Genomic DNA, 22446 nt, shown 5'->3' with positions numbered 1-22446 from the left:
GTCACACACCCTCCCGACTTGCTTCATTGTCGCTGGGTCAAAATCCTGGAACTCCCTTCCCAACAGCACTGTGGGAGAAGCTTCACCACACGGACTGCAGCGGTTCAAGAAGGCGGCTCACCACCACCTTCTCAAGGGCAATTAGGGATGGGCAATAAAAGCTGGCCTCGCCAGCGACGCCCACATCCCATGAACGAATAAAAAAAAACTGCTTTCTCAACTTGCCTTGCCACCTACAACACTTTGTGCACATATACCCCCAGATCTCTCTGTTCCTGTACCCCCTTTAGAGTTGTGCCCTCTAGTTAATACTGCCTCTCCTCATTCTTCCTACTGAAATGTATCACCGCATTTTTCTGCGTTTAATTTCATCTGCCACATGTCCGCCCATGCCATCAGCCTGTCTTTATCCTCTTGAAGTCTATCACTATCCTCCTCACTGTTACTACCCTTCCAAGTTTTGTCTCATCTGCAAATTTGGAAATTATGCCCTGTACACCCAAGTCCAAGTCATTAATATATATCAAGAAAAGCAGTGGTCCCAGCACCAACCCCTGGGGAGCACCACTGTATACCTCCTCCTCCAGTCTGAAAAACAACCGTTCACCACTACTCTCTGTTTCCTTTCACTTAGCCAATCTTGTATCCACATTGCTACTGCCCCCTTTGTTCCATGTGCCGCAATCTTGGTGATAAGCCTATCGTGTGGCACTTTATCAATCGCCTTTTCAAAGTCCACATACACCACATCAACTGCATTGCCCTCATCTACCCTCTCTGTTACCTCATCAAAAAACTCAATCAAGTTAGTTAAACACGATTTGCCTTTAACAATCCGTGCTGGCTTTCCCTAATCAATCCACAATCATCCAAGTGACTGTTAATTCTGTCCCGGATTATCGTTTCTAAAAGTTTCCCCACCACCGAGGTTAAACTGACTGGCCTATAGTTGCTGGGTTTATCCTTACACCTTTTTTTTGAACAAGGGTGTAACATTTGCAATTCTCCAGTCCTCTGGCACCACCCCCGTATCTACGGATGTTTGGAAGATTATGGCCAGTCCCTCCACAATTTCCATCCTTACTTCTCTCAGCAACCTGGGATGCATCCCATCCGGACCAGATGACTTATCTACTTTAAGTACAGCTAGACTTTATAGTACCTCTTCTTTATCAATTTTTAACAGAGTAAAATGTCTCAAGGTGCTTCACAGGAACATTATCAAACAAAATTTGACACCGAGCCACGTAAGGAGACATTAGGATGTGACCAAAAGCATGGTCAAAGAGGTAGGTTAAGTAGTGTCTTAAAGGAGGAGAGAGAGGTAAAGAGATGGTGAGGTTTAGGGAGGGAATTTTAGAGCTTAGGGCCTAGTCAGCTGAAAGCACAGCCACCAATGGCGGAGCGATGAAAATCGGGGCTGCGCAAGAGGCCAGAATTGGAGGGATGCAGAGATCTCGGAGGGTTGTAGGACTCGAGGAGGTTGCAGAGATAGGGAGAGGTGAGGCCATGGAGGGATTTGAAATCAAGGATGAGAATTTTAAAAATCGAGGCGTTGCTGGTCCGGGAGCCAATGCAGGTCAGCCTCCCCGTGGGGAGGACCCGTACCCCGGGGAGAGTCGGTGCCCCACGGGGGGATCCGTACTCTGAGGAGGGTCGGTGCCCTCGTGGTAAGGGTTAGAAATGAGTGAGTTATTGATTCCTGTCTCGCGGGCAGGGCCTGGAATCGATGGTCACGCACAGACTGAGGAACGTGGACTCAAGCTCCTGCAGCTCTTACACACTATACAGGAGCAGCGGCTGGAAGCTGAGCTGGAACAGGACTTGGTGCGAGTTAGGTTACGGGTAGCAGAGTATTGGGTGAGCTCAAGTTTATGGAGGGTGGAAGATGGGAGGCCGGCCAGGAGAGCACTGGAATAGTCAAGTCGAGAGGTAAAAAAAGGCATGGACGAGGGTTTCAGCAGCAGATGAGCTGAGGCAGGGCAGAGACGGGCGATATTACAGAGGTGGAAGTAGGCAGCCTTGATGATGGAGCGGATATGTGGTCGGAAGCTCATCTCAGGGTCAAATAGGATGCCAAGGTTGCAAGCGGTCTGGTTCAGCCTCAGACTGTGGCCAGGGAGAGGGATGGAGTCGGTGGCTAGGGAAGGGAGTTTGTGGCAGGGACCGAAGACAATGGCCTTCCCAGTATTTAGTTGAAGGAAATTTCTGCTCATTCAGTACTGAATGTCGGCAAGGTGCCGGCACCAGTGTAAACGTAACCTGGCGTGGGTTGGTCTCTGCAGGAATACAGAAGTGAGATTAGTGCAGGTAAGTGGGAAAGTTAATAACAGTATAGTGGGGGTGGGGTAAGGTAGTTGCTGTTCTGAGATTGGGGTGAGGGAAGGAAGAATGGGTGTTAGTTGGTAACGACCTGTACTGATCTTGACCTGCAACTGGCTGCTGCCAGCAAAAAGTGCCAGAAGCCAGAAAGTTTTCTGGTCAGTAGCAAAAAGTGGAGTAAAAAAAAAATCAACACTTAAAAAAACGCTGGAGACAAACAAGGTGGTTTACTGAAAATAAAAAAAGGAAATTCTGTATATACAGGCAAATAAGCAAAACAATAAAAGGACCACACGAAAATAAAGGCCATTTATTCCCCACACAGCGAGATCCTGATCCTAGTTTGAGGAAAATGCAAATAGAGCCTTTAATACAAAGAAAATCCAGGGGGGAAACGTAGAGCCATTTTTTTTTTTTAAATACAGTGAGTTACGATGATCTGGAATGCATTATCTGAAAGGGTGGTGGAAGCAGATTCAACAGTATCTTCCGAAAGGGAATTAGATAAATACTTGAAAAGGAGAAATTTGCAGGGATATGGGAAAGAGCAGGGGGAGTGGGACTAATTGGATACAGAGATAGGGAGGGGCGAGGCCATGGAGGGATTTGAAAACAAGGATCTTTCAAAAGGCCAGCATAGACAGGATGGGCCGAATGGCCTATTTTTTGCACTGTATGATTCTAAAACACATAAATGGCCTTAACATGGATCATTCTGCTGCATTCTGTAGCACCCAGTTAGACAACAGAATGGTAGAGATTACCTATCTGCCCTGCATCAGGATGTGTGCGCGACATGGGGGTGGGGGAGGAGGGATGGCATCATTTTTAAAACCGGTCTTAAAAATATATACTTTTTTAAAAGCAAAGGAACAAACAAGTAAGAACACTGCAACAACATGCATTTATATAGTGCCTTTAACATGGTAAAATGTCTCGAAGCGCTTCATAGGAGCGATTATCAAACAAAATTTGACACCAAGCTACATAAGGAGATATTAGGGCAGGTGACCAAAAGCTTGGTCAAAGAGGTAGGTTTTAAGGAGCTTCTTAAAGGAGGAGGGACAGGTAGAGAGGCGGAGAGGTTTAGGGAGGGAATTCCAGAGCTTAGAGCCTAGGCAGCTGGAGGCACTGCTACCAATGATGGATCTATTAAATCAGGGATGCACAAAAAGTAAGAACTGGAGGAGCGCAGAGATCTCGACGGTTTGTATGGCTGGAGGAGGTCACAAAGATAGGGAGGGGTGAAGCCATGGAGGGATTTGAAAACAAGGATGAGAATTTTTAAATCATATCTTCAAACAGGTAGCAAATCAGCAGGAGTAAGTCTAGTCAGCAGAAATGGCTGCTTACAAAGCAAGCTTGTTAAAAGATAAATTTACAATTTAGCATTTATTGTTGAGGATTTGTACCTGTTATATTAAAAGTGTATACTCTGTGGTTCTGTGTACACAAAGAAATTCCTTTTGCTGATAACAGGGTTCTTTATGAAAGTTATATATGTGACTGGATTAATCAGAAATACAGTGGAGTAAAACCAGAAAAGGGGAATCCTTTTAAAAATTAGCCCATTTGTCATCACAGTAAATCTCTCAGAGTCATAGTAATGCTGAACGTACATAATTCACATCATAAGTTAAGGTACAAAAGTTTGTTTGGCCGTAGCCAATCACTGCAGTTGACGATCTGTAGCTTTACCACTAGGTGGGACCAAATACCAAAGCAGCTGAAAGTTTCTGCGCTGTTCAGTCGGTCAGATCTGACCCACTGCGGTGCTGATTGGGAACAAAAACAACAAGATAGCAAAACCATGGGAACAGTGAAGAGGTGGACAAGTTATCAGTGAGCAGACCAGTAACCTACCCTGCCAGAAGCTCAGAGCTTAGATGTGGAGGAAAACAAAAACCATGGGTGGACGTAGGAATAGGAGCAGGTCACTCAGCCCCTCGAGCCTGTTCCACCATTCAATGAGGTCGTGGCTGATCTGTATCTTAACTCCATTTACCCGCCTTAGCTCCATATTCCTTAATACCCTTGGCCAGCAAAAATATAGATCTCAGATTTCAATTATTAATTGAGCTAGCATCTACTGTTATTTTGTGGAGCGAGTTCCACACTTCTACCACCCTTTGCAAGAAGTGTTCCCTAACTCTCCTGAATGGCCTGGCTCTGATTTTAAGGTTATGTCTCCTTGTTCTAGACTCCCCCACCAGCGGAGAAGTTTCGCTCTATCTCCCTATCAATTCCTTTCAAAATTCTAAAAACCTCAATCAAATCACCCCTTAACCTTCTATATTCCAGGGAATACAAGCCTAGTTTATGTAATCTCTCCTCATAATTTAACCCTTGGAGCCCTGATAACTAGATCAATATATCCTTTCTACGGTGCAGCACCCAGATCTGTACACAGTACTCCAGATGTGGTCTAACCAGGGCTTTGTATAAGCTGTAGCTATAGGGTGCTCAAAGAGTAACCACTTACTTAAACTGATTCATCCTTTTGCAGCTTGTTACTATAAACAACTGTAAACGACAGCTCCTATGAAATTACGGAGTGACTATTGACACCACTTGCAGCTATGAAATTATGCTCTTTGGTATCTTAACTGATTAACGCAATTATCAGAAACTCGAGGGGTGTGGGCGGGGAAAGAGATTACAGTATCAAAGCTGGGGAGGAGGCATTTCTGCAACCAGTAAATTAACTATTATAAGAGGACAGCTCCCACACTTGGCCAAAAAACCACATTCAGAGCACAGGCAGCACTTGACTCGGGGACTGATGAATCAGGGAGGCCAGAAAGGAATAGATAAACTGTACCACCCTCTCAAGTTAAAAATGCCCCCAACATAAACAGATACCCACGGCAATAATCACGGGTACAGAAGACAATTGTATTTACGCTCCTAACAGACGGTTACAGATGTGAACTTATTCTCTGGTAACTGTTTTTAAACACAGCTTTGTTCTTAGTTCATTTCTCAGAAATCCAGTGTTTTTTTTTTTGCACTGCATATTCCCAACAAGGGAGGGCATTCACACGAGGGACAATTGTGTACACAATATCACTGCAGACAACGCTTGATAAAAACTCAGAACTATTCAATTTCCAAGAAGTTGTCCCTTTCTCAGAGCTGAGAGTAATGGTAGGAATTTGCACTGCAGGAGAGCAGCAATTGTCAATTTTATGAGTCTTATCACACCAATAATCGCCATCTCTGTTCGGTTGGCATTTCATCGGGGGGACGGGGAGCAGCAGTGAAGGTTTATAATTTTTCTTATGTTGTGTTCAAATTACAAACAGAAAGGGCACAATGAGATGTGCAATATGGAGATGTGGATTATCGGCACACTGAGGTACGTCTCCTCTATTTCATCCCTCTCCCCCATCATACAAGCATGTCTTAGAATTCCTATACTGTACCAGTTCTCCCAATGCCGGCACTGCAGTGGACGACTATGGGTGGTCCTCCAGGATGTCCCTTCCACCTGTTGCCCAGGCTTTGGACAGAGAGGCCTTGCTGCTGTCGGACAGCTGACCGAAAGTCAATGAGAGCTGCCGCCGAAGAGGGGACCCCATAATCTGGCCAGCTCAGGTATTGGAAGTGAATCACCTGGCGTCTCTCATAGGTCTGTGATAGAAAAGAAAATTAAAATTAAAATCAACATAAGCGCAGTCCTTCAGTTCAGTGATTCTCCTTTTACCCCATTTCCAAATGAGTTTGCTCCTTCCCCACAGATGGTTTCTACGTGCTAGGCAGTCCCCACTATCCAAGACAGTGGGGCAAGGAATTCACTCACTGTTCTTTGCTGATGTCCCTAAAGTTGGCCCTCTAATCTCCCCACCTTGATCGAGCTCATGGTCACTGCCAAACACCTGCTGATGGAAAAGCCAGGAGTGGGAACTTGCTGCGTTCGGCAAACCAGCCCCGGCATAAGCTGGAACTGCTCTTGTAGGGCACGAGCTCGATGGGCCGAATGGCCTCCTTCTGTGCTGTACCCATTCTATGATTCTACCCCCCTGCTGGCTGACTCGAGGGACATTAGCAAACTCCAGTAAGTGGGCTGCTTGCCCATCCTCCTGTAACTGCACCAAATGCCAAAGTTGTTGTGAATGTTTCGTGGAGAAAAATCAGCCTAATCGTATCAGAGGGATTAAATTTAGCCCAATGCCCAGAATCAGGCGACCTTGGCTCAGTTTGCAGTCTTGCTCAAGCAACCGGTCAGCCAATCGGCAGTTTGTTGGTGGGAAGAAAATGAAAAGTAACGGCAGTACCGTCCCAAGACAGGCAAGTGTTTGAGAAACCCTGTATTTATATAGCATGTTTCACGACCTCAGGACGTCCCAATGCTTCACAGCCAATGAATTAGCTATCAGCCATAGCTCAATGGTCGTGCTCTTGCCTGAATCAGAAGGTTGTGGGTTCAAGTCCCATTCCAGAGACTTGAGCACATAATCTAGGCTGACTCTCCAGTGCAGTACTGGTGGAGAGTTGCAGTATCGGAGGTGCCGTCTTTTGAATGAGACATTAAACCTCTCAGGTGGACGTAAAAGATCCCATTGTCCTATTTTGAAGAAGAGCATGGGAGTTTTCCCCAGTATCCTGGCCAATATTTATCCTTCAACCAACACCAGTAAAACAGATTATCTGGTCATTATCACACTGTTGTTTGTGGGACCTTACTGTGCACAAATTGGTTGCCACATTTACTATATTACAAGTGACTACACTCCAAAAGTACTTCATTGGTTATAAAATGCTTTGGAATGTCCCACGGTTGTGAAAGGTGCTATATAAAAGCGAGTTCTTTCATTCTTTCACTTTAAAAAAAAATGTAATCAATGTTACAGCCAATTTGCACACAGAAAGATCCCAGAAACAGCAGAGATAAATGACCATCTATTTTTGGTAGCGTTGATTGAGGGACAAATATTCACCAGGACTCCTGATAGTCTTCAAATAGTGGCATGGGAAGTTTTACATCCTCCTGAATAGGCCCATGGGGCCTCGGTTTAACATTTCATCCATAAAATGGCACCTCAGGAAAGATATATTGGCCTCGGAGGGGATACAGCGCAGATTCACCAGAATGTCATCGGAGCTTAGAGGGTTACATTATGAGGACATGTTGCATAAACTTGGTTTGTATCCCCTTGAGTATAGATGGTTGAGGGGTAATCTAATCAAAGTGTTTAAAATAATAAAGGGAAACTACTTCCACTGGTGGGGCAATCCAGTACAAGGGGGCACAATCTTCAAATTAGAGCTAAGCCGTTTAGGAATAAAATCATGAAGTACTTTTTCACACAAATGTTAGTAGAAATCTGGAACTCTCTCCCACAAAAGGCTGTAGATGCTGGATCAATTTAAATTTTCAAGTCTGATTTTTGTTGCGTAAGGGTATCAAGGGATATGGAGAAAAGACGGGTAAATGTAAATGGAACAGCCATGATCTAACTGAATGGTGGAATAGGCTTCGAGGGGCCGAATGGCCTACTCCTGTTACTATGTCCCTCATTACTGCACTGAAGTGTCAGCCTTGATTATGTGGTCAAGTACTTGAATAGGGCTTGAACCCAAAACCTTTCAACTCAAGAAACGAGTACACTACCACTGAGCCAAGCTGACACAAGGTAAGTCTCAAGTTGGGGAGTTCAACTCAAAACCCTTCAGTCGGTGCTCCTCCCCCAGTTGCTCAGTTGGCGGATGTACTGCTCGTTGTTGAGTAATGCAGATCACGAAGGTTGCAAGTTTGACCCCCAGTCAGTGTCAGTCAATCAATATTATCCAGGGCAGCAGTACAGTTACTAGAATCTATCTGAAGTGCATGTGTAGGGATGTTGGGGGTGAAGACAGGATTAGGTTTAACAGCAACAATCTATGTAGTTCAATAACTTGTTACATTCACTGTCTAGGCTCACACATAATGAATGGCCACTGGGCAAGGAACCAAAGGGCTCCTGGCAGTCAAGGGGACAACGTCTAGCACGGCAGGAGGGACAAAAATTGAAGGGGAAAACAAGTCTGGGAGACGAACACCCCAGCAGGCAGACAGTTTCTACTGTTGTTTGAACCAAGCTGAGGGATCTTTTTACAGTGACTCATCATTCACAACTCAATTTCCCAAAATCAGGGTTTTTGTCATTTTACAGCTGGATGAGCAACCCTGACCAGCACAACCCAACAGACATCTCACGCTCAGATTGCTCCATTCAATACATGATTAAATCATGAGTCAAAAACTTGGATCCAAGATCTTCTTGGAATCGCTTCTATAATATCTTGCATTCAGTAAGCTCAAACTTCTACCTTCCTGGAGCTGCCTGTAGTCCCAGTGGATCTGTTTTAAATCATATTGGATTGTACCCTTGGAGACAGCGGCAGACCCATTCCTCCCCATCTCACCTGTGAGGACTCCTGCCATGGTACAGTGTTAAGGGTGCCAGCTACTCTCTCTTACCTGACCCCACGGTGCCATTCGTTGCATGTTTGACATGCAGTGACTTTGAGTAGGCTATTCACACCACTCAATCCAATCCCCACCCCGGCTAACTCAGCACAGACCAGGGATCTGGGAGCTGCCTCGCTCAGTTCCACAATCAGCAGCGTACTTACCAACTGAGCCATCACAGGAGCAAAGCCAGCGTTCTGATAGGGGATCTCTCGGGACCACTGGCACACCCAAACATCAATCCTGCAAACCATTTTACAATGGAAAACACTCAGCTTTCAAAGCAATGGAAAACCAATGCTATTGATCATCTGGGCTGGAAAACCAGCGCTATTGATCATCTGGGCTGGAAAACCAGCGCTATTGATCATCTGGGCTGGAAAACCAGTGCTAACTTCTCACTACAGGAAGACCTCAGTTATCATATTTGCAGTCCTTCGTCTTCCTCTCTTTCCAGCAGACAGGAGGAATATCAAAGATCGACAGCACCGCCCAAACCCGCGGCCTCCTCTACCTAGAAGGACCAGGGCAACAGACGCAGGAACACCATCACCTCCACGTTCCCCTCCAAGTCACACACCATCCAGACTTGGGACACATATCTCCATTCCTTCATTGTCGCTGGGTCAAAATCCTGGAACTCCCTACCCAACAGTACTGTGACAGCACCTTCACCACACGGACTGCAGAGGGTCCAGAAGGCAGCTCACCACCACTAGGGCAACCAGGGATGGGCAATGAATGCTGACCTTGCTAGCAACGCCCACATCCCAAGAATGAATTTTTTAAAAATACCCCTGATATACACACACTCCCATCATGAACACTGGAGGAAACCAGCAAAGACAATTGGAGGAAAAGCTGTAATGATGATTCATGGCAATAACTAACAATACTGTACTCGAGAAATGGCAAGCAACAGCCTAAATAACTTAACATGTCTACTTGAAACCAAGGCAAGTCTCCTCTCGCTAATATTCTGGCTATAAAGGCAAGGTTTTCTGATTCATAGACTACATGTCCACCATCAATCCTATTTGTGAGTGCCAAGGAAGCACTGTACAAGCTGAGCGAGATCAAGCTGGCTGAATCAGTTCTTATCCAATCTACCAAAGGGGAAGGGTTCCAGGATTAAAGCAGATCCAACAAAAGCAAGCACATTTGATTGACAGGTGGCAGTGGGGCTCAAGTATTCAACAACCACTCAATCACCAACCCAGTCAACTGTTTAATTAACATTTTTAAACCGGTGTAAAGCAGAAATTAATGATCCCTCACCTCTACATTCTGAATCTCTAGTGTTGTTTTGTTATAATGTTTAAAGCTTTCTACTGCCATGCTTTTGACAGAAATAAGTCCATAGTTCCCCTGAATGTTCAGGTCCAGAGGCCAGTACTGACCACATTTTTTCCTGCCACTCTCGTCAATCCTAAAGCAGTAAAAAAAAAACACCATTAGAAATCACACCAAGCAGGCAATAGTACAGAATACAGGCCAATAGAAAAAAAACTTTATAGCCACTGGATTACTATATATATATATATATTATATATATATATATATATAGTAATTTATATAGTATATTTATATTTATATAAAAGGACAAAACTTTCATACACAGAACCTGTTCCAATGTCCTAGGCCATGGGTAGGATATTGGTTCGCTGCTGTAAATTCCCACATGGAGTGTGCCGATTCTCAGCTGGTCCCTCTGTGGAGGGAAGGTGATTCCACTCAGGCAAAGCAAAAATACAAATCAACCAACATGGACATCGGGGAGGTGGGGGGGCAATGAAAGAAACTCTTCCAGAACAATCTCCTCCAGCAAAGCACAACCAGGAGACTGACCCCTCTACACCAGCATCCTCCAGCAGAGGGACAGGCAACAAGGGGACAGACACTGCCATACTAACCCCATCCAGCAGAGGGACAGGCAACAAGGGGACAGACATCAAGTCTCTCTAGCAACTGCAGATTTCAATTCTATCAACCGGAGTTTAAATTCGGGAATGCACTTTAAATCCCCTCTGCTGCTCGGAGATGACTGATCCATGCTGAGACATGGTTTCATGGGTACTGGTTACCCTCCAGTACCCCATTTAATGGCCTTGTTCGGTACTAATTCACTCTTCAGTGCCCCGTTCTTTCCAGTGGGCCTAGACAATGAGCATCAGGAGATTAAGTGTGGCATCAGTGCAGATCCTGATCCCCTCACCAGGTGTCCCCACATGTCCAATTTCCAACTGAAATCACCTGATAGCGATCACGAATGGGACTCATGCCCCATTTTTTCTTTTATAGCTTCAGGGCTCCCGGGCTGTATAGTGGCCCCTATTACCATCGTACCAGAGATCAACTAACTTTGTCTCTTCCCAATGCTCTAAATGGACCGATGACAAAGGTCGATTCTTCCCCTCACATTATGTATCCAAATCATGACCGTTCAGTGGAACCAGGTAGTGTATCATTGAGGACATTTGGAAAACTGGCTCTCTGAACTTGTCAGAATGCAAAGTATCCTGTTCAATCACGTCTCTGACTTCTGGACAAGATGAAGTGTAGATTTTATATTGTGGATCCTGGATACCTTCAGCTTAATACCTGGGGAAAGCAAGTTTGAGTTTCAGATGGACGCCAATGCTGGTTTCAGCCGAAGTCCAATAACTAGCAGAAGGTCCAGCAACTTTATGTATCGCGTCAGCACTTAATTGTGGGTCAGTTCAGTAGGACTCATGGTGAGGGACAAGGATGAAGCCAAACCTCTGATCTCATCCTCTTCGTGAAGACAGCCCTATTGGAGCAATGCTGATTTGTACCGGAGGCCATGTTCTGCTTGCAACAATTGCTGTTTTGATATCACATTCAATAAAACTCTTGAAAATGTACAGGGAGTGAGAAGGAGGCAACAAAGTCCCTGGTGGAGCCTCTGGTTCTGCTTCCAAAGTAAGAAATAAAGACTTGAATTTATATAGCACCTTTCACGACCTCAGGATGTCCCAAAGAGCTTTTCTGCCAATTAAGTACTTTTGAAGTGTAGTCACTGTAGTAATGTAGATTGCTGGGGTTGTCAAAAGTACCGTACATACCAGTTGTTTATGTGCTGATGTTCCTAAAAAAGCTTTGGGGTGACAAAGCGACAGGATTGGCTTGTGGAACACATTTGGCACATAAACAAAAAAAAGCAAGTCGAAGTCAAGCTTCAGATCGATGTAGTTGAGGAATTCTTCACTCCCCCAACAACTCTGCAATTGAGGTGCAAGGTGGCACCTCACCTACGAAGCACATACGAGAGTGCAGCACCTGTGGAAAACTAGCTCAAATTACAGTATCGTGCCGATGTATGACCTGCAAGAACTGTAACAAGGTCAGCTCAGAGAACAGCAAGAGAATCGCCGTAACCTGTGCAACGAAGCAGGTCTGGACAAAGCAAAACTTCCTTTATGTCCAGGATACCAAAGAAGTTAAAGACACAAGAAGCGCCCAGCAACCGTATTAAGCCCATGTCTGATGAGGTGACTTGATGAGTCAGGCAATGAAGAAGTCTCGTCACAGGGAGTAACAGAAGGATTGGCATGACAGTGGAGGAGTACAAGGCCATCGCTGGTGCCACAACCACTAACAACACAGAAGCCATTCCTGAAGAGCAGAGGCATACAAAAGTCACCATTGGAGAATGAAAATTTATAACTGGGATGCCAAATGAAAGTTCTCCACCTGGGGAGGAAAGAGAAACCTGCAAATCCCTAGACGGACAAAGGACACATGGGCCGCACCGTTAATCGTTAAAATCTCCTTTAGAAGGTGAGGCGAAGCAGTAGGAAATATTCGTAAAGAGTGCCAGCTCAGAAATCCACACGACAAACGACTCCAAGGTCCGGCAAACTGGGAACAGCAAGAATGCAGACTCCATAGTATTGGGCACAGTAAAGACCAAGATCCTAGCCCTCAGGGACTGCACCCTCACCAACATCAGCACAACCCCTGGATAAGATCGTGACAAACAGCTCTTCTTGTAAACCATAGGGATCCAGGGAGGAGACATCGAGCAAGGCAGAACAGTAGAACCTGCGGTGCTCTCAGGTATTGTTTAAACAAATATATTCTTATGTCGATAGCAATTTAAAAAACTACACAAAGTTTTTAAAAAGTACTATTTTGTTCCATCAAGTGTTAACTTTTAAATGTGAAATGCCTATCTAAGCACACCTTTCTTTCCCTCTTGCTCTCCCTGCCCACGTGTATTGAGAGCAAGACCAGTGACGAGATTAAATTCCAATTGGAGTACTAATGGTAAGGAATTGCCCCAAAGAACAAAACAGTTACTTTCAAATAAAGAGTAATGATTTATGCAACCAGTTTAAAGTAGTTTTGCTTTCATCGTTAAGCAAAAACAAATCTGATCATTTGAGTACACCATATACAGCTGGAACATCAATATTTCTTGGAGCCAAGAAATTAAAGCTTTCAGAACTGCACAAGCCAAGACGACTATGGACAAAAATGCATTATTTTTCACTGAAGCAGTTCCACTTACCTTGTTGTCATGACAATAACCAGGACATGTTGTTCCCATACCATTCTCCAGAAATCATTGTACGTCTTTTCTAAAGGTCCTATGGTAGAAAATAAAAGGGCAAGAGTTTAAAAAGAAAGGAAATGGTAGGATGGATTTTACAACTGAAGAACAGCAGGCCTATTCACAGCTTTGTGTACAGACTGCCTCCTGTTGCTAAGGCAACGTAACTTACAAATATAGGAATAGGCAGGAATAGACCAGCTGGTCCATCAAGCCTGCCCCACATTTCCTGGAGCATCATGACTGGACACTTCCAACCAACCCCGGCAGCCATGTAATCTCTTGGGAGTGGCAAAAACCAAGGGGCAATATGGGAAAAAATAATCTGGAAAATTCCTCTCCAACCCCCTCAGACAAATCGAAACCAGTCCAGGAGATCACACGGACTAAGTGTTATCTATAACGTAGCATCTACTGAACATATTTTGTGCTACTGAATCAAGTGCAGCTTAACTACAGATCACTTAATGCAGGTCCTACAAGGCGCTTCATATAGCACCCACATATCCGGCAGCTTCATCAGCAATCAGATGGTAGGCTTGAAATGTCTATAATAGCCAGGGTGAAGATCTGGTATAGCAGTGATTGGAGACAAAATAAATCAAAGCAAGTCAAAATGGCTGCCCTAACTCCATAGTATCAGATGTCTTCTATGTTCCGTTATATGAATTAAAGGTTGGAAGATTGTTCTGAAGACTAGGAAGGATGCCACTACTGAAGATATGGGGGCTCTTAGCATCCAGCCTGTTGATCTCAAGAGCATGATCAAGCAGGGACTGTCCATCTGACAAATCAGATCTAACCTGAGAGGAAGACCTAGGAAATGATACATGCCCAGCACTGTGGGAGAACCTTCACCACAAGGACTGCAGCGGTTCAAGGCTCTCCATCATCTTCTGAAGGGTAATTCGGGATGAGCAATAAATGCTGGCCTTGCCAGCGACGCCCACATCCCATGAGCGAATAAAAAAAATACAAGCCTTTCTCTGTTGGTCCTTGTAGACAGGTTTATTGTAAGATGCTCAGTTTCAGAGGGGAATGAGGAGAATTTATGAAGAAACATTGATACCCATGTGTGCTGGAGCTCAACAGACAGATCTTACAACAGGTACTGCAAGAAACCAAGACTGTTCAAACACCTGTTGATGCTGAGGCATCAGAGACGGGACTGAGGAGGTGGTAATAAGGTTCATGAGTCAACGATAAGGTCAATGCTGTAACCTCATCAAAACAAGGTGGACCCAGCCTGCCTCAACTAAAACTCTGAGTCAGTTCAGAACCAAGACTTAGTATGCTGCTATTTTCTCTTTAATCTGTAGTGCATGTATCCTTTCTTACGACTGTGTTGATAAGTCAACCTTGAAATTTCCCTTCCATACAAAAGATGTGTATGAGTGAAGTCAAACTGATAGGGCAATAAAGACACAGGTTGTGACAGTCTGTAGCAGAAAGGCCGACAGAATTCATTAAGTTTGAAGCCCGGTGAGTAAGTGGCCCAAAAATATTTTTTTTCAACCAGAACACGTTTGGGAAAACGGTCACTAGAAATGCCAAGGTCCAACATCAAGACATTGATTAATTCACAAATTTCAACAGACTGGAGACTGAAATGGCTACAAAACCACCAAACTGAAAAACAGTGAGACAAAAGTCAAGTAACCTTTTACCCCAGCTGTGATAGAGGGCTACAGGTGGGAGTTGAAGTAAGAAAAGAACTTAGATCATAACCACTACTCCCATTTTCTCAGATAGCAAATGCTGGTAATGGTTCTGCTGTAACCATTTACACCTCCTCTGGACCCACCTTTTGCTTCTTTACTTGTCCCATTATCACCCCCTTTTGTCATTTAAACACGCCTGCCCTCCACCCTATCTCAGACCTTTCCCTTTGTTCCCCCACCCACTCCCAACCTTTCTCCTTGACTCTGTACTTGCTTAAAAACTGTTAAATCTCTTCTTCCAGTTCTGATGAAAGGTCATTTACCTGAAACGTTAACTCTGTTTCTCTCTCCACGGAAGCTGCCTGACCGGCTGAGTGTTTCCAGCCTTTTCTGTTTTTATTTAAGAACTAACTGGCAGCCTTAGGGTATGGGACTTAAACAACACAAGAATAGGGGCACACTTAGGGCTACCATTCTGCAAACTAATGAATGGACAATGTCCTCGTGGTTTCTCTTCTCCCACTTCCAAAATGGACCTGTCCACTGTCACATGGAGGAAAAGCGAAGGAGACGGAATGAAACCTGCTCAACAACTTAAATACTAAGACGACTAAAAGCAGTTGCTTTTTTTTTAAGAAGTGAAGTCTATCTTTTTCTGTTCATTCTGAGTAACTGGGGTAAATGACAACTCTTATTGCTGGTAATCATTCAATGCCTGAAACAATTCCTGGCATTGTCGCCTCCACATTCAAGAGAGCCATTAACAAGTCCTACGTGTGGGTGATAAAGGTCACAATTATATTTCTGAAAAATACATTTTGTCTGAAGAACATAAATCTACATCATAGTGGCACTTCTTGGCTACACTTTGAAAAACTGAAGCACTGAGTCATTGGTACTTTTTCATATTAATAATTTAGTAAGCTCTGTGTAACCTAATGCCAAGTAATTTTACAACTAAAATGAACAGACTTTTGTGCATTCAAGTATAACAATATAAGGAAACTCAGTCAGCTTTGACAAGCCTCTCCCAGAAAGGCACGTAGTGAGTAAGGAGTTGCTTGATGTGATGCATAAGGCATCACAATTTTATGGGACAGGCTAGATGAACCAGCTGGTCTTTGCACCTCTGTAGTACCAATGGCCAACTATTGCAAAGGAGTTCAGCCAGAGATCATTGTAGTGTATCTACGACTAAAGACTGGCCTCATTTCAAGGTGTTAACAAGCTACTGAATGAAGATCCCCACCACTAACTAAAGCACAATGCCATTAGCTAAACCCATGTCAAAGCTGCGCCCAAAACATAACATTCCAAACTCAGACAAATGGAAGGGATTTATTTTCTCAGTTACAATTCAGACTTTTCCCCAACACTTCTAGTTGTGCAAAGGTGGTTTCCATAAGCAGAATATCCTGTGATCCAAATCTACATCCTGACAAGTGCTGTGAATGGCTTAGCAAGTACAGGTTCAACAATCAACCTCTAACTGCGATATATTGATCGCTGGAGAATACGTGATCTACCTAAATGCTCACCTGTCCCTTTCTAAAGCATAGGAGAGCATAAACTATGCTGTTAGACAAATGCATGCAAAGTAATTCTATTCGAGACTCATTCATTTACCCAGTTAAATAACACAGCAAGATACTGAATCAGCATAATACTTAAAAACAAAATTAGAATCAGTCCACACAAGGAGCTCATTTAAAAAAAAAATTGTTCTCAGGACGCGGGTGACACAGGCTGGATTCTTTGCCCATCTCTAGTTAGCCCAAGGTGACGGCAGTGAGCCTTTTGCTTGAAATGCTGCAGTTGTTGTGGCGATGGTGATGGTAGTGTTAGGCAGGAAATTCCAGGCTATTGATCCAGTGACGGTGAAAGATACATGTCCAAGTCAGGATGGAATACAACTTGGAAGAGGAACATGGAGGTGATGGTGTTCCCACAACAGTGCTGCTCTTGTCGGTCTCAGTGGCAGAGGTTGCAGGGAAGAGGGAATATTGAAGTAACCTTCGAGAGTTGCTGTAGTGCATCCTGCAGATCATACATTCTGCAGCCACAACACGCTGGGGATGAACACTCAATGGACACGAATCCAGTGGCGGGAGAGCCAATCAAGCACACTGCTCTGCCTGGATGATGTCAAGCTTTGAGTGTGGCTGCAGCTGCACCCATCCAGGCAAGTGGTGAGTGTTCCATCACACTCCTGGCTTGAGTTGTGTCGATGTTGGATAGACTTTGAGGCATCAGGAAGTGACCACAGAGTACCGAGCCCTGCACTTGTAGCCATGGCGTTGATATGGCAGGTCCAGTTAAGTTGGTGTTTCACTACATGTTGATTTTGGGGACTCCCCAATGGCGATGCTGTTGAAAGGCAGGGAATGATGGCTGGGTTTTCTATTGATCGAGATGGTCATTGCCTAGCACTTGTGGCGTGACCGTTATCTGCCATTTGTCAGCCCAAGCTTGGACGTTATCCAGGTCCTGTTGTAGGCTGGCTTCCTACTTCATTATTAGAGTCGTTGTGAATCAAGCAGGACACCATGGAATTTCCAGCGAACAACCTCATTCCTGACATTATGATGATGGGAAGGTCACTGATGAAGTAGGTGAAGATGGTCACTTCCCTGAGCTGCGATGACTGACCTCCAGTAACCACAATCATCTTCCATTCTGTTAGGTATGACTCCAGCTAATGGATACAATTCTGCTGCTGTTGATGGCCCACAGTAGTAGTGCCATACTACATGATGGAGGCTGTCCTCAATGTGGAGATGAGACTTTATTTTCATAAGGGCTGTGGAGCGGTCAATCATACCAATGCTATCATGGACAGATGCGTCTTCGACAAGTAAGTTGGTGAGGATGAGGTCAAGTAGATCACTTCCTCATGTTGGTTCGCTCACCACCCGACACAGGCTCAGTCAGAACTAAGCCAGCTCAGTCAGTAGTGGTGCTACTGAGCCACTCGGTGGTAGACACTGAAGTCCCCTACCTTTGCTTCCCTCAGAGATTCCTCAAAATGATATTCAACATGGATGAGCATTGATTCAATAGTTGAGGGTGGCAGTAGGTGGTAATCAGCAGGTGGTTTCCTTGAGCTTGTTTGACCTGAAGCCGTCAAACTTCATGGGATCTGAAGTCAATGTTGAGGACTTTCAGGGCCAAAACCACCCAACCCTCTACCACTGTAACCCATCTCTGGTGGGTTTATCCTGTTGTTGGACAGGATGTACTCAGAGCTGATGATGGAAGAGTCTGAGTTGTTGGCTGATAGACAAGATTCTAAGATTACGACTATGTGAGGCTGTTCCTTGACTAGTTCTCCCAACTTGATAATTGAATTAAATTCAATTTCACAACTTGCCATGGTGGGATTTGAACTCACGACCTCTATTAATCTAGTACCATCACCACTACTATCCTGATTAATTTCCAGGTCAAACAACCTGGATAGTCTTACATTTTGATTCTGAAATTTGCTCCGGAAAGACTCCATTTTAAGTCTAGCTATTATATGAAATAAAAGGCAGAATTGTTCTGTTTTGTCACAGTCCTTACCTTGTGTGCCAATGTAGGCATTCTTCTGCTTATAACCATCCATGAAACTAGCATTGATGTAATCTGTCCTCTACAGGAAGAATAAAATTATAGGTTACCCTGACATGCAAACATTTTAATTTAACAAGCAATTTCATTTCAGGGGATAGTTTAATTGCAAATCCTTCTCATCGGGGTGCTCCAGAGTCACTGTAAAAATGAGTTAATGTCATGAAATTGTTGCCCCAAAAAAATATTGTAATTAGAAGGAACTTTTCATTTTAATGATTTTTTTAGAATGAAATCCACCTTTACATAGTAATTTATCTGAACTTACAGCCCTTTGATCAGCTTAGTAACTAGTTTCAGTCCACTATGCCAGCAGCTTTAGCTCACAAAAGTACCGTATTAGGTGTTTTGCACCAAGTTATAGCATCAGTCTTGGCTCAGTGGTAACATTCCTACCTCTGAGTCAGAAGGTCATGAGGTAATGACCCACACTCTTGAGCACATAAATCGAGGTTGACACATAGTGCAGTACTGAGGGAGTGCTGCACTGATTTCTCAGGTGGATGTTAAGGATCCTACGGCACTATTCGAAGAGGAGCTGGGGAGTTCTCCCAGCCAACATTTATCCCTCAACCAACAGCGCCAAAACAAATTAACCACTCGTTCATCTCATTGCTGTTTGTGGGACTTTGTGCCGTGTGTGTCTGCATTATAACCAGCTTCAAAAGTAATTAATTGGCTGAAACATTTTGGGATGGCCCGAGGATGTGAAAGGCACTATATAAATGTATGTTTGTTTGTTCTTTATTTCTTATCGATGTTCTGCACCAGGTTATAGGTGTTCCATCAGTATTCAACCAGCCAAGCAGGGACTATTATCTTTAAAATGGGTTGTCCTTATCTATTTTAGATAGTAGGACGATTCAATGGAGTTTCTACCAGCAAACTATGCACTTCACTTTTGTGCTTTAAAAAAAAAAATCACCCAAACCCTTTGGGTGAATTATTGCCGACGACGCATTTTCAGCCAAAAGGATATTTTCACACTCATTCTACACGAGATGGAAAGCGTGCCGTTCCCTTTCTCTTTCTCGCGATGCTGCTCAACGCGAGTGGCCAAACATCCTTGAAAACTTGTGGGCAGAATCTGACATCTGCTGACTTGGGGGTATATCTTGGAGTGGCTTAGGTGAGGTATGGTCTTAGGGTCAGGACCCTTGTAAATCAGTGAAACTTTGCACCTGGGTTCTAATCAGTGTCACCACGGCTACTACAGCCACTGAACTTTCACGTGACAGGAAGTGGGAGTGTTTTACAAAATCTTGACTCCTGACCAGGGGTAAATAGAGTTCAGTTGGTAAGAGTTGTAATAAGGAAATCTTGTTTTGCAAAAGGTGCAACACTCCTGTATAAATAACATGTGACCTTTCAGTGCGGCACCAGAGGAAAACGTGTAAAAGTGTAGAATCAGCCACAAGATTGTGCATTTGTATAAAGTTAGCACTGGGATTGAACCTGGGGGTGAGGCTGTAGCTGCGCTTCCTGCTAGTGGTGGCAACAGGAAGTGACAAAGGAAAAGCAGGCTTCATCTGCCCATTCCTCTTGAAAAGGCAGTCACCAAAATAGCCTCTTCAGATCTGACCTCATTTATTGAGCAAAATATCAGCAATAAGAATGTATTGCTGATTATTCCATTATAACATTTCAGTTTTGAGACAAACAAAAAGGTGCAACCACAACTTCTATTTATATGGCAACTTTAATGTTGAAAAATGTCTCGAAAGTGCTTCACAGAAGTGTGGTCAAAAAATAGGACGCTGAACCAAAGGAGGAGATATCAAGGGGGGAGGGGTGAACATGAGCTTGGTCAAAGGAAGATCTTAAAGATGGAGAGGGATTTAGGGGTCCACATACACAGATCACGAAAATGTAGTGGTCAGGAACAAAAAATAATTAAAAACTAGAGGGCTAGAATATAAAGGGGAGGAGGTTTTGCTACAGTTATACAAAGCCCTGGTTAGACCACATCTGGATTACTGAGAACTGTTCTGGGCACCACACCCTAGAAAGGATATAATGGCCTTGAAAGAGGTGCAGTGCAGATTCATTAGAATGTTACCAGGGCTCCAAGGGTTAGATTATGAGGAAAGATTATGTAAACTAGGCTTGTATTTCCTGGAATATAGACGGTTAAGGGGTGATTTGATTGAAGATTTTAGGATTTTGAAAGGAATCGATCGGGTAGGTAAGAGAGAATTTTTTTCCGCTGGTGGGGGAGTCTAGGACAATAGGACATAACCTTAAAATCAGAGCCAGGCCATTCAGGAGAGAAGTTAGGAAACACTTCTTTACGCAAAAGGTGGTAGAAGTGTGGAACTCTCTCCCACAAAAAGCAGTAGCTGCTAGCTCAATTAATAATTTTAAATCGGAGATCGATAGATTTTTGCGAGCCAAGGGTATTAAGGGGTATGGAGCCAAGGTGGGTGGATGGGGGTAGGATACAGATCAGCCATGATCTCAATGAATGGCGGAACAGGCTCAAGGGGCTGAATGGCCTATTCCTATGCTCCTATGCCTACTTCATGCAGGTACACGTTCCCTTAGCCCTAGTGAAAGCAGAGCTGGCAGGATCGCTGGTGGAGTGGCATCAACCCACGAGTCCTGCCTCTTTGATTGATGTCATGACGGAAGGGCAGCCAGCACCCATTCTCATAACTTAAAATGGGTGGAGACCCAACAGTATAAGGACCCACCCTAAATTTCCCACTCACTGCTAAACTAAAACCTTCTGACCCCTTAGGCCCAGGAATTTGGGGATAATAATTCTAGTTCCCCTGTACCTTCACCCAAGCTAATGACGTCTGACAGGGCTACATATTCCAGATTTATTACTATCCTCCGACACATGCCCTGGAAACTTCAATTTCTAATGCTTTGTCAGAAATATGCAGGCAACTAATATTTATTTTAAAAAATACTGCAATTAATAGTTTTATGGATTTGTAAAACAACAAACATTTTGTTCATTCAGAAAGGTTAGGCATTCACTCAAATATCTCATTCAGAAAATTGTTTGGTGTTTTGGCCAAGAACAAATTAAAAACATTTGATGCTAAATTATTATACATACATTGTATTTGTAACATGTATAAGGAGGCAAATGGAATAGTAATAAGGGCTGAAAAACACTATTACATTTTTCAAAAGCAGATATCGTCAAACATGGAACTCTTGGTTTTAGTGTAGAGGTCAAGGTCCTTATGGTCGATTTGTTAATTGCTACGGTGTTTTTAGCCCTCAGATACTGCTAGATGGCGCCACAACTCTGCTCTTCCATCTCACTAACACTATGTTGAACGTTTGATAATTTAACCCAGGCAGCTGAATTAAGTGTTTTCTACTTGGCGTTTGGTGCTCTTAAAGGTGGGATTCAATCAGGATATAAGTTGGTCAAAACAGGAGGGTTACATCATGGAGTGCAATGCAGTGGCAGCAAGATTCTGAAAAGAAATGCTGGAAAGAACATCGGATCGGACTGGGAACAAACAGATTTTGGAAAAAGTAGTGGTATAGACTGGACATAAAGGGGGCAAAGCACTAGCCAGGTTGAATGGTAGTTCTGATTAGGATCAGATCCCAGGTAAACTACCAGAAGAATAAACGCAGGAAGGAGGAAGTGAAAGACCATGAACTTGGACAAGAACAAGGTTCTAACCCCAATAACTTTGCTCTGCTCCTGACAAGCTTTTAGTAAAAGAGGATGAGCAGCAAAAGGATGATGCCTGAGCTCATTGGAGAGAAATTCCAGCTGCGAGCAACACCAAGTGTGAATCCTTAGGACCTGAATGAGGCAACTAGGATTTGAAAACGTGTACTGGCTT

The 22446-nt window shown here is 43.9% G+C and overlaps 1 protein-coding gene across 1 annotated transcript in view; it reads right to left on the bottom strand.

Moving 5' to 3' along the window:
• ptpn9a (protein tyrosine phosphatase non-receptor type 9a) overlaps nucleotides 1-22446 on the bottom strand; it is a 159933-nt gene that overhangs the window by 12044 nt on the left and 125443 nt on the right. Inside the window, exons 9-12 of the mRNA XM_067973358.1 lie at nucleotides 18578-18647; nucleotides 13311-13389; nucleotides 10055-10205; nucleotides 5748-5955 (exon numbers count right to left, since the gene is read on the bottom strand). Coding sequence (XP_067829459.1) covers nucleotides 5748-5955; nucleotides 10055-10205; nucleotides 13311-13389; nucleotides 18578-18647 — 508 coding nt within the window. The remainder of the gene's footprint in view (nucleotides 1-5747; nucleotides 5956-10054; nucleotides 10206-13310; nucleotides 13390-18577; nucleotides 18648-22446) is intronic.

This window comes from Heptranchias perlo, chromosome 38 (assembly GCF_035084215.1).
Source record: "Heptranchias perlo isolate sHepPer1 chromosome 38, sHepPer1.hap1, whole genome shotgun sequence".
NCBI classification, from domain to species: Eukaryota; Metazoa; Chordata; class Chondrichthyes; order Hexanchiformes; family Hexanchidae; genus Heptranchias; species Heptranchias perlo.
This window is presented reverse-complemented; position numbering and strand designations above follow the sequence as displayed.